We start from the raw sequence: 16,284 nt of genomic DNA on the forward strand, positions 1-16,284 counted from the left end.
TGGACGGCTGCAGCCCAGGGCCCCGTGTAGGACATGGTGAACGGGATTGTTTTTCTCGTGGTCTGTTTTCCAAATCTCTGTCCAAAATAGGTCAGTAGACTCCGATATCCCTTTAGAGTAAGTCCAGACCGGTCTGTCTGTCTCTGTCGCTCTGTCTCTGTTATTCTCTCTCAGCCCAGCCTGTGGAATGTTTCGCATACAGTCACGAAAACAAGAGAGGTTGGGCCTGAGGGAGGAAAAACATAATAGAAAAAAAGGCCTGTGTGTGACCCTATATCAAAGTTTTATAGAATCTTGGGAGAGAAAGAATGAGAGATGGACAGTGAGGGACTTTAGGGCAAAAAACAAAACTAAAGAGAAACAAACTTTAATTGCACCGCAGAGATTAATTGTAATTTCCAGAAAAATAGGAAAAGAAAATTAGGAAAAATAACATGAAAATAAGTTATACAGGAACTTCTCGGGTAATTCAAGGCCAAGCAGTTTCCAAATTCAGGAGTCTCTCTCTTTTGTCTTTCCACTTTTGAAGGTTCCTCTGTTTTACAAGTGGATGGTGGGCACTCCAAACAATACCATCGGCCAACAGTTCTACAATATGCTATAAAGTTTTAAGGGCTCTGGACCGTCCATCCAAATGTGACTTCCTTTAAGGAACAATTTGTCTACTTATGCACATGCCAGCCAACAAAGTAGCCTAAAGGCCCATTTGTGTGTTTTCACAGAGTGACACGTTCATCCTGCTCTAAGCAGATACATACTCATCATGTTGCAGAGCTAACAGTAGTCAGTGCACATATTCATAGAAGTAGTGTAAATGACAGGGGTGGCCATGGCATCTGGTGTTTCGCTCACTGGGTCATTGCAGAGATTAGCTAATGTCAACACCTCTGAAGGCTTCCATGTACAATCACACATAGGACAGAATTTGTTTACTGTTTTATTCAGCTGTTTAAGATATGAGTGCAAATTGAAGAGGCCTCACTGGTCATTTAGAGATCCTGATTAGATTTGAAGCAGCCGTACTTTCGTGCATTGAAACTTTCCCCACAGATAATGTATCGAATATTTTTCTGTGACATTTTTAAAAGGTCAAAAAACAGTAAACGCTTTATAAACCATGCGCGTAACGTTTGGCACTTTTGTTTTCATTTTTCACTGCGTGCATTGGATGGCTATAAAGCTTTGACCAGACACAGTGCCGTAATCTTGAAGTTAAAGAGAGTAGATTAAGCGTTGCAATGTCTGGCATGCAGGGGCCAGCATTGCTGCGGAGCATGCACATACTCTGAGCAAACAGAACTCATACACAAACACACACATACACATATAGTACACACACATATAGGCTACACACACACACAACCCTCACACAGAAAACACGCATGAGCCACGTGAGTGAGTTTGAGGCTTTTGTTGACTTTGGCGCAGACCCCACTCCACACCCCCTCCTCCTTAACATGTTCCTTCCATGGCCCAACACCCACGCACGCACCCACACACGCACGCACGCACGCGCACGCGCACACACACACACACACACACACTCACACTCACACTCACACTCACACACTCAGATACAGAACCCTGCCTGCCCCTACCCTTATTTTCAACTCCATTGCTTTCACATTCCTTTTCTTATTTTCATTCTCCTTGTTGAATGTTTGTTTCTTCTTTTCATATGATTTCCTTCCTCCTTTATGTTTCTGTGTTCGTGCGATTATTAGTTTCACTTTAACAAAAAATAGGATGTCTCTTGCTTGTGTTGTGAACGTAATAATGACGGAAAATCCTTTTTTCTGTTGATAGGGTGAGTTGTAATAATAAATATATTCTTGAAAAGTAATGGTTTTGGACATACAAGGTTTCCGTCTGACAACAACCATATACTGTTTCATTCCTGGTCCTTTCTTGGAAGCCATTTGCTTAGTGCACACACTCAGTGTTCCCTTACCATACACGCACGCACGTTCCCCAAGATTTGTTTTGCAGTTGATTTGCCTTCCATCCTTAACGCCCCGCCTCCTTATTCCCCTTCCTCGCCCCTACTCTTTTGCACCTACCCCTCACAACCTCACATTATCGGAGAGGAAAGCACCTTTTTTATTATGATAATAATTGTCTTCTCTTTACTGACCTTCACCTGAAAGGAGTGACGCATAGTGTCTTCTTTCATGTAATTGCCATTTGTTATTTGAGCTTCGCTGTTTTTATTACATGAGATGATTCTGATACTTAGATTTTTTGATCTCTATAAATCAGCTTAAATGGCACCTGACTTCATGCAATCCCACCCCCCATGATGCATTAATCCAGGTCTCGCAAATGCTATCTGCTATTCTGTACTTGTATAGAAAGGCATTACATTGACACTAATGGCTTTTATCCCCCCCCAACAACAGGTTAGACAAACATAAGAAGTGAACCATGGCGCTCAATATACCCGGCCTGGCGGTGATGGCGGTCTTCTATATGCTAATTCTCGCCACGGGAATCTGGGCGTCCTTGCGCTCCAGGAAGGAGGAAAAAAAGTGCGCGGGAGACGGCATGGAGATCACCCTGTTGGCTGGACGCAACATCAACCTGATGGTTGGCATCTTCACACTTACTGGTATGGTAAAGGACTTCAGGCAGTCATTTTGATTTGTTTTATTGTCGTTGTTTGTTATTTTTTCTGCGTGAGGAGCGAGAAGCCAGAGATACCAACATCAGAGTCCAGACATAGCTCTAAAAAGTGTGTGTGTGTGTGTTCTTTCCACAGCTACGTGGGTTGGAGGGGGCTTCATCCTTGGTATTGCCGAAGCAACGTACAATCCGACGCTAGGGCTGGTCTGGGCCCTGATGCCTGTCCCCTATGTGCTTACCTTCTTCTTGGGTGAGTACGTGCACTGTCCTCCTGACCTTCCATCCCTCGCCCAAACGCTGACATGAATTAACGATCTCTTCATTTAACCAGGTATTTGAACGTTGAAGGGCAAATTATCTCACCAAACTGAGATCGGGGCCAGTTAAGTAGGGCACCTTGTTGAGAAGTAGAAAACATTTTCTGTCTCTTCAATACTACATGCACGAAATTAGGAAATTGGACACAGGAAAAGATTAAGCCTTAAGCTGGGCATGAGAAACTAGGTGTGAATGTCGTTCAAAATTGCTGCAGGATTACTAGTCTTTTACAATAGGTGTAATCTTGTATCACTAGATGATCCTCCTTCTGTGACGCCGGCTCATGCTGTTAACCCAAAAAAACATCTGAAATCAGACACTGAACCCAAAACTCAGCCACTTCACTGATCCACATTTCACTTTGACCTCATCTGGCCCAATTGCATAGTTAAATGACACTCCTGTGTATGTCATTGCATCCCTGTTGTTGTACGTCAGTTAACGTCAGTTCCCTTGTAGTCATCTCCATGGGAGAATATCATCACAAAAGGATGAAAGACCTTGCGCTTTGAGCTTGAGACTTGGGTCTCAGTTACAGCACAATTTCACATGTTCACCATATAGCCCACAACAGTCGGCCCACTGTTCTCAAAGTCTATAGGTGTAAATGTAGCAGGGCACACTGTCCGTGCCATCCGATCTGCTCTTCTCATCCTGTTGTGAGAGGTACAGTATCATTGCGCACCCCAGACAGTTCACGGGCATGCAGAAGCTCTTCATGTCTCATGTCCATTAAACCTCCTCACAAGTGCAGAACTGGATTTGAAATGGAGCTTTTTTTTCTGATATTCAATGCCTCCTTTGTTAGAGCCATTTGGCTCACATGGAAATGAAAGACATTTAGGATAATGAAATATTCAGTACAGTTAAAATCTGAATGAATTCTGAAATGCTCTATACATTCTCAAGTGCAGCTTGAAATGTTTGTAATTGCTTGGGTGAAACATTTCCCACAAGCACAAAAACAAATCAACAATCTTTTTCATTTCTACTCGACATATCTTAGAAGCTGGGCTCAGCTGTAAATTGAATATAAGAACATTTGGAAAATTCACACCACTGAGTTTACCTGATAGTTGAGTTTACCTAATTTAATTTAATTTACACTCCATAGTGCGATGAGGCACTTGCTGACAAGAACAGATTTTCAAGGTAACAGCATGTCATGCTGCGATGGAACATAAATTCAGCTTAACCTCAGTTGCTGCCACTCCATTCCCCCACCCTCTGTGTCCGTGGAATAATAAAAGTGTTGCGCCTGCTTTAAAAAAAGGATTATGAGAAATCAGTTTAGCAGGAAGCAACAGGTGTTGGGCTGGATGTCCAACAGATCGCTTACTGTACGTCTCATAATCTCAGCTGACCATCTTGACTACTGTCCAGCAATTTGGGCTTGTGAGGCAAAACAGGAGCTTAATTACAGTTAGGTCCAGCTCGTTCAAAATAGAGCAGCACGCATCCTATCTACGTGTGGAGGCTAGCGTGTAGCATGGTCCACATTTTCCAGAAACATCTGTGCTTTAACAAAACAAGTTCTAGAATGATACCAGACATATGGAACGTTTTACTTTGCCAATTAATAATTCACTGAAAGAAATGGTAATGTATAGAGCCGTTGTCTTTATGGAATAAACTGAATAAACCAGCAATTAATTATTATTCATTTACCATTTGTTTGTGCTTTGTAGACCCCAGGAAGAATAGTTAGCTGTGTCTTTATAACTGTGTAACAACTAATGAGGATCCTAATAAACTCATAAACTCATAAACCGTCTTGCCAAACAAGTTTGGTCATCAGTTGTAAAAGATTTGCGACCGATCCGCTGGTACTAAGTGGTGGTGTAAAACAATCGTAATAATATTGGCCCTAAAAGTTTTATATCTGGTAGCTTCTGTGAGTATTGTTTTGACCTAGCAGGTCAGCCATTTAGCATAAAGTAATTTGAGGAAACAGGTGCTCCTGTCAGTCAACAGAGCCTTGGGCACATGTGTCACTGTCACTGGCTGCCCTGCCAGAGTGCACAGGCCGTGGAAAACCGGAAACATAGACATCCCCAATCAGGAAACGTAACACAACTCCATTTTCCGTTCTTGTCCATTGTTGTGTGGGCTTGAGCGGAACCGCTAGCTCCACTGAAGGTGTTGTGTGTTGTGTTATCTGGACAGAACACTTGTTGTTTTCAAGTTTTCAGCACCCACGACCCCCAAACATTGCATGCACACACACAGAAACACACACACACACACACACACACACACACACACACACACGTGTGTGTGCACACACACACGCACACACACACACACACACACACACACACACACACACACACACAGAATCACGCACACACACACGCACACATACGCGCACACACGCACACACACTGCACGCCACCTTCACCACCACTGTTATGCCTTTGTATCTCACCAAGGTTTAATAAAAAAATATATATATATATATTCTCTGTTTGAACATCAATCTGAAGATTTTTTCCCCCTCTTCCATTTCCCTCCAGGTGGCTTTTTCTTTGCCAAACCCATGAGGGAAAACAAATACTTGACAATGATGGACCCATTCCAGATCAAGTACGGGAATGTCCTGAGCAGTGCGCTAATCTTTCCTGCACTGGTGGCTGACGTCCTGTGGGTGGCACGCACGCTGGTCAGCCTAGGTAATTTACTCACAGTGCATCACACACACACACACACACACACACACACACACACACACACACAGAAACGCACACATGCTCATGCATGTATAAATATCAAATATCGTGTTGGCAAACCAACGTACAGGTACTGTACATCAATCACATTATCTTACAAATGTCCCCGCATAGTTGCCCATTCTATAATTGGACACTGGGTACAGTTTCATTTTCTAGTAGCACACACATGGACTCATTTTCTTTTTACTTTGATGAAATGCGAGAAGCCCTAGGGCATAAAGATTGTCCCAAAGCCATAGTGTTCCCACTGAAAGGGCATTTGGAGAAATCACTAACAGAGTGTAATTGTTATGCTGTAATGAGGTTAATCACTCAAAACTTTCAAAAGACCTCACCTATTTCTGCCCAAAATAGGGACGCCAGGTTTAAAGTGGTTAAGTGCTACAGTTGAAAGTGAGACTATTTTGCAATTAAAGTGTGCTGACTGTGATTTACAGTAATTATTTGGGCTCAAGTAATAGTAATATTGTTGCAATACTCTGTGTGAGTGATGTTCCATGTGTGGTTGGCGTGCGTGGGTGTGTGGGTGCACGACGTGTGCGTGTGCGCTGGGCGTAGTGGCGTGTATGTTCATTTGGAACTGTTTCGAAAATACATGTGTGTGTATAATGTTTTCTTGTGTGTGTTTTTTAACACTCTTTTCTTTTCCAGCATTTTTAGAAAAGGGGCTTTAGACAACGAGCAGCCTGTTGATTGTGAAAGGTGATCAATTATTCAAACTAGGTTCTTGTGTCACAAGGCACTTCTTTCCAAGCTTTGTTCCAAGGCTGTATTTGTTACAGGGCCCCCGAAAAAAAGAAACTTTGTTTTCACTCTAAAGTAATGTACTTTTTAAACACATGTTTACCAGTAATAATAATATGTACATAGTGAGTGAAACGGTTGAGTGAGGTCCAACTGCACTGTAGCATTGTCTGTATCATCCAGGTAGCACTGCAAGCTGTGCTGATCCCTCCACGACAGGGCTGACAGGGAAAGTGGAAGGAATGTCCTGGGGCTTTTATACTCGAGCCTTTATTTAACCAACTTTGGCCTCAGGGGCCCCTCGCTCCTCACTTAGAAAAATTGCCCTCGGATAGTGTTTTAAACATGGGAGTGCTGTTGCTATGCATATGAACTTTATCTGTGTGCATGCTCTGTTTTGAGTGAGTCTGTCTGGTATGCTTGACATAGTGCCAGATTTGCCCCAGTTTTTACAGACGCTGTTCCACGTGATACTAGCAAACCATGTGGAATCAATAACACACAATTATGACTGTTAAAAGTTCTGCTGGGGAGTTGCAGTGAGAGGAGATGTGAATGGGTAGAATGGGAGTGTGTGCGTGTGCGTGTGTGTGTTGTATATGTACATTTTGGGGGGAGGGCGGGCCCCTAGCCATTGGTTGGATAACAGGGCATTCTAAAAACAGAACATGGGTGTATTTAGACAGTTCTTTCTCTTGCCATCCCTGGTGCTTTCCATTAAGCCCCAGAGACCCCCAAATCTCATTCCTTCTCTTTCCAAATTTAGCTCAGTGGCGCCCAGCACAGCTAAGCTTAGCACAGTGCAAAACAGATTAGATCCCTTCAATGAAACCTTAGAGAGGACCACCCTTGAAGAAAGTATTTAAGATGTAGTGATACTGCTGTTTGCATGTTATGCTGATGGGGAAAAATAACTAACTACACTGACTGATGACTGACTGATGACTGATTAGCCTGCCTGCTAGTATGTCATTTCCATAGAAAATAGAAAACTGTTCAAGGAAATATCAAATAGGCTGAAGTAAAAAAATTAAAAAATAAATATAGATTGTACTTTTGACATCTTATGGTTACTGGACACCCTTGTACTTGGCAAAATCTATAAATACTATATTTATATAATATATATTTATATACTATGTAAATATATATATTTTTAAATAGGCTAAAGTAGCCAAATAGTGAAAAACAAAACAAAAAATGCATGCAGTTACAGCGGTGGGTGGGGCAGAGGGCTCAGTCACATACAGAAGAAAAGCTGGGAGTGATGGTACCAAAAAATAATGGGTCAGATATCTCATGCATTATCTCAGCATTGGACAGTCCAAGACTAAACCTAGCTTGTTTTGGGGGGGGGGTTGGGGGGAGGGGGTGGAGTGGGGGGGGGGTGGCGGGGGTGGCGGGGGTGAGAGGTCAGTGAGTAGCGATCGATGGTGCCGATCTGACACTTCTCTGTTTAAGGGCGTTGTTGTGGTGCGGCTGCAGGCTGCGGCTGGGGATGACCCTGGCAATGGTGGGAGAAGAGACGGTGAAGGTAGTGATGCTTTGCTTGCCTTGTTTGAGTAACAAGATGTCTTTTATTTATTATTTGTTCATTTTAAATTTTTTCCCTTTCATTTCCCACACTTTCACGCTTCATTTTCTTTTGCACTACTTGAACATTTCTCTTTCCCCTTTTTTTTTTTTTTTTTTTTACTATAATTTTAAGTTTCAGTTTTTATCAAGGCCGTGATGATAATTTTCATTTAGGAGGGAGAAGGAAAGGAATGCTCTGGAGTCTCACAATCAATAGGCTGCTTCTGTGACGTATGTGTTTTGTATCGTTCTGTTTGTTATTATTACTCTTATTATTATAATCACTTTTTTTGTTGGCTTGTTGGTTATATAAGTTCTTGGATGACTTTTAAAAAAGCTTTTGAACCTCAGCCATCCATGCTTAAGTGTAAACTTCATTCTTGTTTTAAAACTGCAAGAATTGAATTGCTTTACATTATGCATATCAATATGCAATTTGTTTTGTGCTCTTTGGAAAAGTAGTGTGCTAAGGCATATATATGGACAGCACAATAACAAGACAATTGTCCAGTTTCATATTAAATTGTATTTAAAACTGTTGAAATATGAAAGAGATAAGGTGTGTGTGTGTGTGTGTGTGTGTGTGTGTGTGTGTGTGTGTGTGTGTGTGTGTGTGTGTGTGTGTGTGTGTGTGTGTGTGTGTGTGTGTGTGTGTGTGTGTGTGTGTGTGTGTGTGTGTGTGTGTGTGTGTGTGTGTGTGTGTGTGACTGTGTGTGTGAGAGAGAAACCGAGAGAGAGAGAGAACACATGAGATTAACAGAAATGGACTACAAATAATATCTAACTGACTACCCCAGACAGCAGTTGCATGCACCTCTTAGCAAGCCTGACAGTTGTATACCGTACATTAGAACAGTTCATTTAGAACGCAGAATGTGCTCTAAAGCCCAAATTTATACTTCATCATACAGCCGCGTCACTACAGGAAAAGAGCTGATTTCCAAGTAGAAATGGGTTGTTTTTGGGCAGGCAATGTGGTCATCTGATGAAGTATGAGATTAGGCTGAATTTCTTCACCTGTCAGTCCACTTGTTCTGAGGGATCAGTTGTGTTGTTTCAGGTGGAACTATGAGCGTGATCCTGGACCTGGATTATGTCTACTCCATCGTCATCTCCTCTGTGGTGGCCATAGTCTACACACTGATGGGGGGGCTCTACTCTGTGGCCTACACAGATGTTATCCAGCTCATCCTCATCTTTGTCAGCCTGGTGCGTAAAGCTCAAATCATTTCAAAATCACTACAGCAATCTCATGCTCTTTTTTGCATGTTTCTGTTGGATAGTTCTAACTTCCAATAAAAGGACAAAACTTTGTGCTTCTTAAAAACGTTTTTTTTTTTCTTCAGTTAGTTTTTTGTATGATAAGAGAATGCTTTTAATGATAGTTTTGGTATGTCAGCTTTGCTAACCCAAGCCAGACTGAAACATTTGAATACTCTCCAGGTCACTGTTTGAACGTCTTAATTGTCTGGCTGTTACACTGAAAGTGTCCCCTTGAGAGGCTACGGCATTAATGAGTGTTGGATGTGTGTTTTCCGCATACAGTATGCTTGTGTTCCGTTCATGATGACCAACCCCAACTCGATGGACATCTCACTGACGGCCTTCAACGAGACATTCCAGGCTCCCTGGGTGGGGAAGCTGGAGCCCAATGAGGCTGGCAAGTGGATTGACGACTTTTTGGTGTTGGTGAGTCGGAGAGACACACACACACACGCACACACGCACACGCACACGCACACGCACGCACACGCACACGCACGCACGCACGCACACACACACACACACACACACACACACACACACACACACACACACACACACACACACACACACACACACACACACACACACACACACACACACACACACACACCTCAAGCACATTCCAAAACACAGCAGGGCCAACACATGCAAAACACAAATGCATAGACCACACTTAATGTGCATGCAAACATTTTACTCGAGCCCACCATCCTCTGCAATGAATAAACAAGTCGTTGCATAACCGCTGCCTTCGCGGCAATGTAATTACATCCAGCAGTATTGGGTTATTTCATTACAGGACAAAACGCTGCAGCATAACAACAACAAGTAAATTAAAGATGGAAAGATCCATAGCAAGTAATGAGAAAATTGCTCCTTTTTTCATCCTTTATTGGTGAATAATTGGATTCCCAGTGTGTGTTATGTCTGAGCTGTGTGTTTCTGTGTATTCTTTACAGGGATTGGGAGGTCTGGCCTACCAGGCTTTCTACCAGAGAATCCTGTCTGCCTCTTCTTACACCCAGGCCCAGGTCACCTGCTTTGCCTCCTCTGGGTTCTGCCTGATTCTGGGTATCCCATCCATACTTATTGGTGCCGTGGCTGCATCAACAGGTACATAGTTCTTACTCACCAACTGGATCATTTTAGACCACACAAAAATCCACAGTGTTGATTTAACTGTGCAAAGCTAATCATATCCATTTGTACACTCTTCAGAGTTATGGACACTATGTTGTGCAGATTTAGCTTTAACTTGACAGACGGCTTCATTCTGTACAGATATTTGGAATATTCCAATTTTCTTCACATCATTTGTTTTGTATTTAATTCCTCTTTATATTATGATAGTATCATGGGACACTGTGAAAGTGCTTGGTGTTCTGATGCAGACATACCTACAAGGCTGTCATGGTCAAGAAAGCCAATACCAAACTGTATTTCCTGAGGTCGAGAAAGTCTGGGATGACAAATATATACAGACCTGGCAACAATATATACTAGTTATGTCCGCCCACACTATATTTCCTCATCCATTATAATGTGCATTTTGGAATCTCTTTCTTTAATTGTAATGATAAATTCTCAACTTATCCTGTTTTTTTTCCCCCAAGACTGGAACCAGACCAGCTATGGCCTCCCTTCCCCATATGAGCGTGGCCAGGCAGGCTCCATCCTTCCCATTGCCCTGCAGTACCTCACCCCCTCCTACATCTCTGTCGTTGGCATCGGAGCCGTGGCTGCTGCTGTCATGTCATCCATGGACTCGGCCCTGCTCTCCTCTGCCTCATTGTTCTCCTCCAACATCTACAAGAACATCATCAGGAAACAGGTGAGAAAACATCCAGAGAACCTCTGGGGTAACTTAGGTCCTTGGTTGAAACATGAACTGAACTTGTGGTGATACGTTTTTTTCTCAAATAGTCTTTTGGAAATAAACACTTCATACTCGTACACTCATCGCTTATGCAACAAAACCTATTTCTTCACAGCTTAATAAGAAAAAAAAGGTCCTCAAATATCATTTTGAAGGAACAGTACTGTAGTATGAATATCAGACAAATAAACTTCATATGGATAGTTCAAGGCTGTCAATCATATGGCCTGTATTATTAACAACAAAATCTATTAATCATGTGTCTTCACAGCCAAAAGGCTCTGATAAAGTGAGTAAGTTATATCAATGTTAACTCAGTGAGTAGCCTATTTATTTGACGCAGATACCATTTAAAGTATTTTTTACTGACAACAAGAGGCCTTTATTGGTCAATTGGTTGTATAGGGACATTTCTGTGGGTAGTAAGTAATATGATATTGGGGCACATATTATAGTTTTCTTTCACGTGTGTGTGCGTGTGTGTGTGCGTGTGTGTGTGTGTGTGTGTGTGTGTGTGTGTGTGTGCGCGTGTGTGCGTGTCTGTGTGCGTAGAAATGCTGGAGGCAGTTAGAAAGCTACTGCTGGCAGTGGTAAAACAAAGAAGCTATTCACTTTTCACATGTCGCCTGTTTTCACTTTGCATCGTGTTTTTAATATTTTTTTTCTCTTCTTCTTTCACTCACTCCCTCGTGAACAATGCTTTATCTAATTGCTTCCATTCTGTGTTGCCCCCGAAGAATGTTCCATACGGCGCAAGGGGGCGCGTTCAAGGGTGACAGATTGTTTTGGGGCTGTTGTTTCTCACCGCAGTCACATTTTCAACCCATTTTTTAACCTCTCATGTGAACCGCCACTGTCAGTAGATGGATACAATATCATCTGGGAATTATCAGTAAAATAAAGGACATTGTTTAGGGTTTTACACTCTTTGGAAACAGATTACAAAGTTTGGGGGTTAAAAGGATCATACCAGTATCAATATTTCCGACAGTTTTTTTGGCGATGGCTTTATATTTCTTTACATTTTCTTCAGAAAATCTGACTGTTTTCGGCAAAGACTTTACAATTCAATGTACAAAAAATAGTAGATTTTCATACTGTATTGAAATGACAAAAACTGGTATAATTAATTAACTTGTATTCCATTGTGTGTCTTTACATTCAGATTAGATTTGAATCTTAAACATCTTCAACTTTTTCTCTCTCTCTCCCTGTCCATTCCTCCCCAGGCATCAGATCGTGAGATGCAGTGGGTGATCCGCATCTCAGTGATAGTTGTGGGTATTGCTGGCACTGGCCTCACCTTCCTGGACAACAGTGTTCTGGTCTTCTGGCTGGTTGGCGTGGACATGTCTTACACTATCATGTTCCCTCAGCTGGTGTGCGTCCTCTTCTTCAAGGTGTCTAATGGCTATGGCGCCTCTGTAGGTTATCTCCTTGGCCTTGTCCTCAGGCTGCTAAGTGGAGAACCCCTTATCGGTCTGAAACCTGCCATTCATTTCCCTGGCTGCCGTCTGGATGCCGAGGGCAAGATGACACAGTATTTCCCCTTCCGCACCTGCATCATGCTCACCTCGCTGGCGTCCATCCTGCTCATTTCCTGGCTGGCCTCGATCATCTTTAACAAGGGTCTCTTGTCGGAGAGGTGGGACGTTTTCAAGATCAACCGCAAGCAGGCCAAGGCAGCAGCAGTAGCAAAAGCTTTGGAAGACAAGAAGATCTATACTGAACCTAAGGATAAGGATCCTGCAGTGAACAAGATGCTAATTGACACCACTAGCTGCTAAGGAGATACAGAGAGAGGGAGTGAAGATAGGTGCAAAAGGTCGACATTTTTTTTGTCTGCCAAGCAGATGTTCACAGAGAGGGAGAACAGTGGCAAAGATTGAAAAGGAAATTTAATGGAATCCATCGTGAATGAACAATTCAGCCGAACAGAAATGCTGTAAGATTATTACCAACCAAACAAACCAGTATTTGTTTGTTTTTATTACAAGAATTATTTTGTTCTTGGATAAAGGGAGTCCCTTTGTGAATAAACATGAAGCACCTCTATGTGGGGTGTTGGTCGCGAGAGAGAGAGAGTTATCCTGACACTGTACTGCGAGTGCGCAATAATGTTCTGTAATGGTAGCTTTTCTCTCAATGTGAATATCAGCAAGCAATCTGCAAACCTATTCCGCATGACAGGTTACGCCTACATCGCAATCATCAACATCATCATTTGTGTGACACTGTTATTTTTCACGCAAGAACAAAAATATAGCAACCCAGAGAACAACGTGAAATCATGGAGGAGAAAAAAACTAAAACGACAGCAACCAACACTTGGACTGAAGTAACACAAACACATTTCAGGCTTTATAAGGACTCATTATCTCTCTTTTTTTACAATTCAATATTCCCCACTTTATTGTGAACAACAGCCTTCAGAGCCAGAATTGAATACCCTGCCAGCACAGACCTCAGTCTCCCACTGTGCCGCAATTATTGCAGGGAGTCGTTTCCAGACCACCCCGTCCCCCACCCCAGTGGGTTGGACTGGAGTTAAAAGCTGCTGTTTGTTTGCTAGATAAATAAATAAATCTAACAATTTGCTTCAACTGCACAGAGAGAGAATACCAGACATCTCCCTCGATTTTCTCCTCCCCCTCCTCCTCACTCAACAGACTCTCCCTCGTTCCTTCTTTCTTCTCTTCTGCCAGTCTGGAAAGACACTAGAGAAATATACAATGCCTTTCACAGTTTGTAAATGATTTTGTACAGTATAGTTTTTCTATGGTTATATATGCAAAGCTCTAGTTTACAAGGGGCTCGTTGTTTGTTTTTTGTTTGTTTTTTTCATGAGCCTTGAGGTTATTTATGTTACATACTGAGCCTATAGTACATACTGTAGTAGTCTGGTGTACAGAGAGACTTGAGCCTAATTGATACCTCAGAGTATGACTGTGTCACATGCCGGGAAAAAAATCAGATATTCAACAAAAACAAATGTTTTAGTTGAACATGGGTTACTTTGGCTGAGCAACTTGGTCATACGGTGAAGTATAAATTAGCCTTTGGAAATGAGTGACAGTCAGAGGCGGATTTCCTCTACCATACTGTTTCCTTTCATTTAATTGGAAAGGTTTTCTCTCAAATGTCAACAGTTATCGCTGGACAACATCAAAATGGGTGTATAATCTAGTTACTATTTTTTAAATACCTCATGGAGTGGTAAAGTTGACTTTAGCTATATATTGTAATTCAGCCTATGTTTCTGACTTCCATCCAAAGATCAAGTGTGGCAAAAGCTCTCATTTTCCAAAGACAAACTGCACAGATCAACGATTTCCAAACAGGAGGCATAGAAGAAAACACATGCATCCTACATGTGATTATGTGATTGATACTTGTGTATTATACTCTTGTACTGTACAGCCTTATATATTGTATATTTTACAACACTGTTTTTAAAGTCATGATCGTGTAGCCAAAGAAATGAAACACAAAGTGCATTATTTTATCTCAGATTTTGTCGATTTTAAAAACATTGAATGTTCGTAAGATGAATCCACCTTTGGTCATAATAAAATCATTGGACATTGGATTAAGAGTACATTGGATTAGACTGCACTTCATTGATGCTGCGAACAGAAAACGTATGTTACAGCAGCCAATATACTGTAGCCTACATATGGTGTTCATTTGCGACAATGATCCCCGAAAAATGTGATGCTTTATAATGTGATGTCCAAGCATACTGCACTCCTAACCCAAACATTTTCACTGATCCTTGATGCATCTGCTACATTTGGAAAGGAAGTCCTGAGAAAGCCCCAGTAATCTTCAAACCGTCCATACCTGCAGTAGGCTCTATGCACAGCAGCCATATTGGGAATGAATTGGGCCCCTTCCTTACTTCCTTCACAGGTGTTACCAATAATAAGGCTCTGTGGTCTCTTATTTTCAAGGACCCGGGCCCCCATAACAGAGTGTACAGAGTTACACACCCACATAAGGGGCCATTTGGGAATCAAAATGGAGTGTTTCTAGTGAGATGACATGCACAATATCAGCACCCTGACCAGAATGGTAAAACCTGTGAAGGAAGTAAGAAGAGGCCCAATTTCTTTCCAATATGGCTGCTGTGCATTGAGCCTATTGTGATTTTTTTGCAATAGCCCATGTAATTGTGACCGGTAAAAGTAATGAGCAAAAAACTATTTTCTAAAATAAGTGTAAACAGTCGAAGATGCACCAAAAAGACAACCCATGCAAATATTAGCACAGTCTCAGGGGAATGAGTTGGTTTTATAATATAAAAGATTAAACCTAAGTATGTATACACCGTATATTGTTTTGTACTATTATGCATGTCAATTTTCGTTACGGTGTTGTTTGTATACCAAGCTTTAGTAAAGGCTGTTCTAACTTTGTAATCAATTATTTAATCCCCATGGGGTGATGTTGTCAGAATAAAGGTTGAAACCAAAGTACAGAGCCTTTTGTCTTTACTGGCACAATGCCATCAAGCTATATGCAAGTGGGCTACTAACCAACACACCAAACCATATCCCCCATTTGTAACTACCTTTCAAGACGGGAACCCCTTTTTGGGTTCTTGTTGCCATGTACAGTATATAGCGACAGACATTTTTGGTAATTTTTGAATAACCATTTGAAGTTTCAGAAAACTTGGAATTAGAGTCGGCCTCTGCAGGTCTAAATGGGTTAACATGAAATTACAGCATTAGTGTGTAAACTGACACACCATCGTAAAAGCAGAACAAAGTAAAAAGGAAAGCAGAACAAAGTTCATTCAAATGGATCTTTATTAGTCAACCATTGTCAGTGAAGATGAGTCATACTGTAGGTGGTTAATCTTGACCATTGCCTGGTTGAGTCAAGATGCTTCAGCTGCCCTTCTCCTGGAGAATAGCTGTGTCCTTCTCCTGGAGAATAGCTGTGAAGTACAAAGACAAATACTTTAGGCCATCCTCTTAGCAGCCTTCTTCACTAGTCAAGGCACAGCCCGTATTTTAGAGAGGCATTATGCAAATTTCCTTTTGGGTGCATGTGTCACACCAACTTTCCAATACAGTAGGTTAGATTTGTTGCAGTGAAGAAAACAGCTACAATGACATTCTAGACAATGCATTTCCAATTTGT

General features: G+C 41.8%; 1 protein-coding gene across 1 annotated transcript in view; it reads left to right on the forward strand.

Annotated features, from left to right (window-relative positions):
* LOC308077918 (high affinity choline transporter 1-like) overlaps positions 1-15,602 on the forward strand; it is a 20,939-nt gene extending 5,337 nt beyond the window's left edge. The window contains exons 2-9 of the mRNA XM_080418916.1: positions 2,400-2,608; positions 2,759-2,872; positions 5,457-5,612; positions 9,052-9,200; positions 9,537-9,680; positions 10,217-10,370; positions 10,871-11,088; positions 12,363-15,602. Of these exons, the coding sequence (XP_080275042.1) occupies positions 2,425-2,608; positions 2,759-2,872; positions 5,457-5,612; positions 9,052-9,200; positions 9,537-9,680; positions 10,217-10,370; positions 10,871-11,088; positions 12,363-12,920 (1,677 nt within the window). The 5' untranslated portion in view covers positions 2,400-2,424 and the 3' untranslated portion in view covers positions 12,921-15,602. The remainder of the gene's footprint in view (positions 1-2,399; positions 2,609-2,758; positions 2,873-5,456; positions 5,613-9,051; positions 9,201-9,536; positions 9,681-10,216; positions 10,371-10,870; positions 11,089-12,362) is intronic.
* Positions 15,603-16,284: the final 682 nt, after the last annotated feature.

The sequence above is a fragment of the Gymnoscopelus braueri genome (genome assembly GCF_963280865.1).
Source record: "Gymnoscopelus braueri genome assembly, chromosome: 2".
Classification (NCBI taxonomy): Eukaryota; Metazoa; Chordata; class Actinopteri; order Myctophiformes; family Myctophidae; genus Gymnoscopelus; species Gymnoscopelus braueri.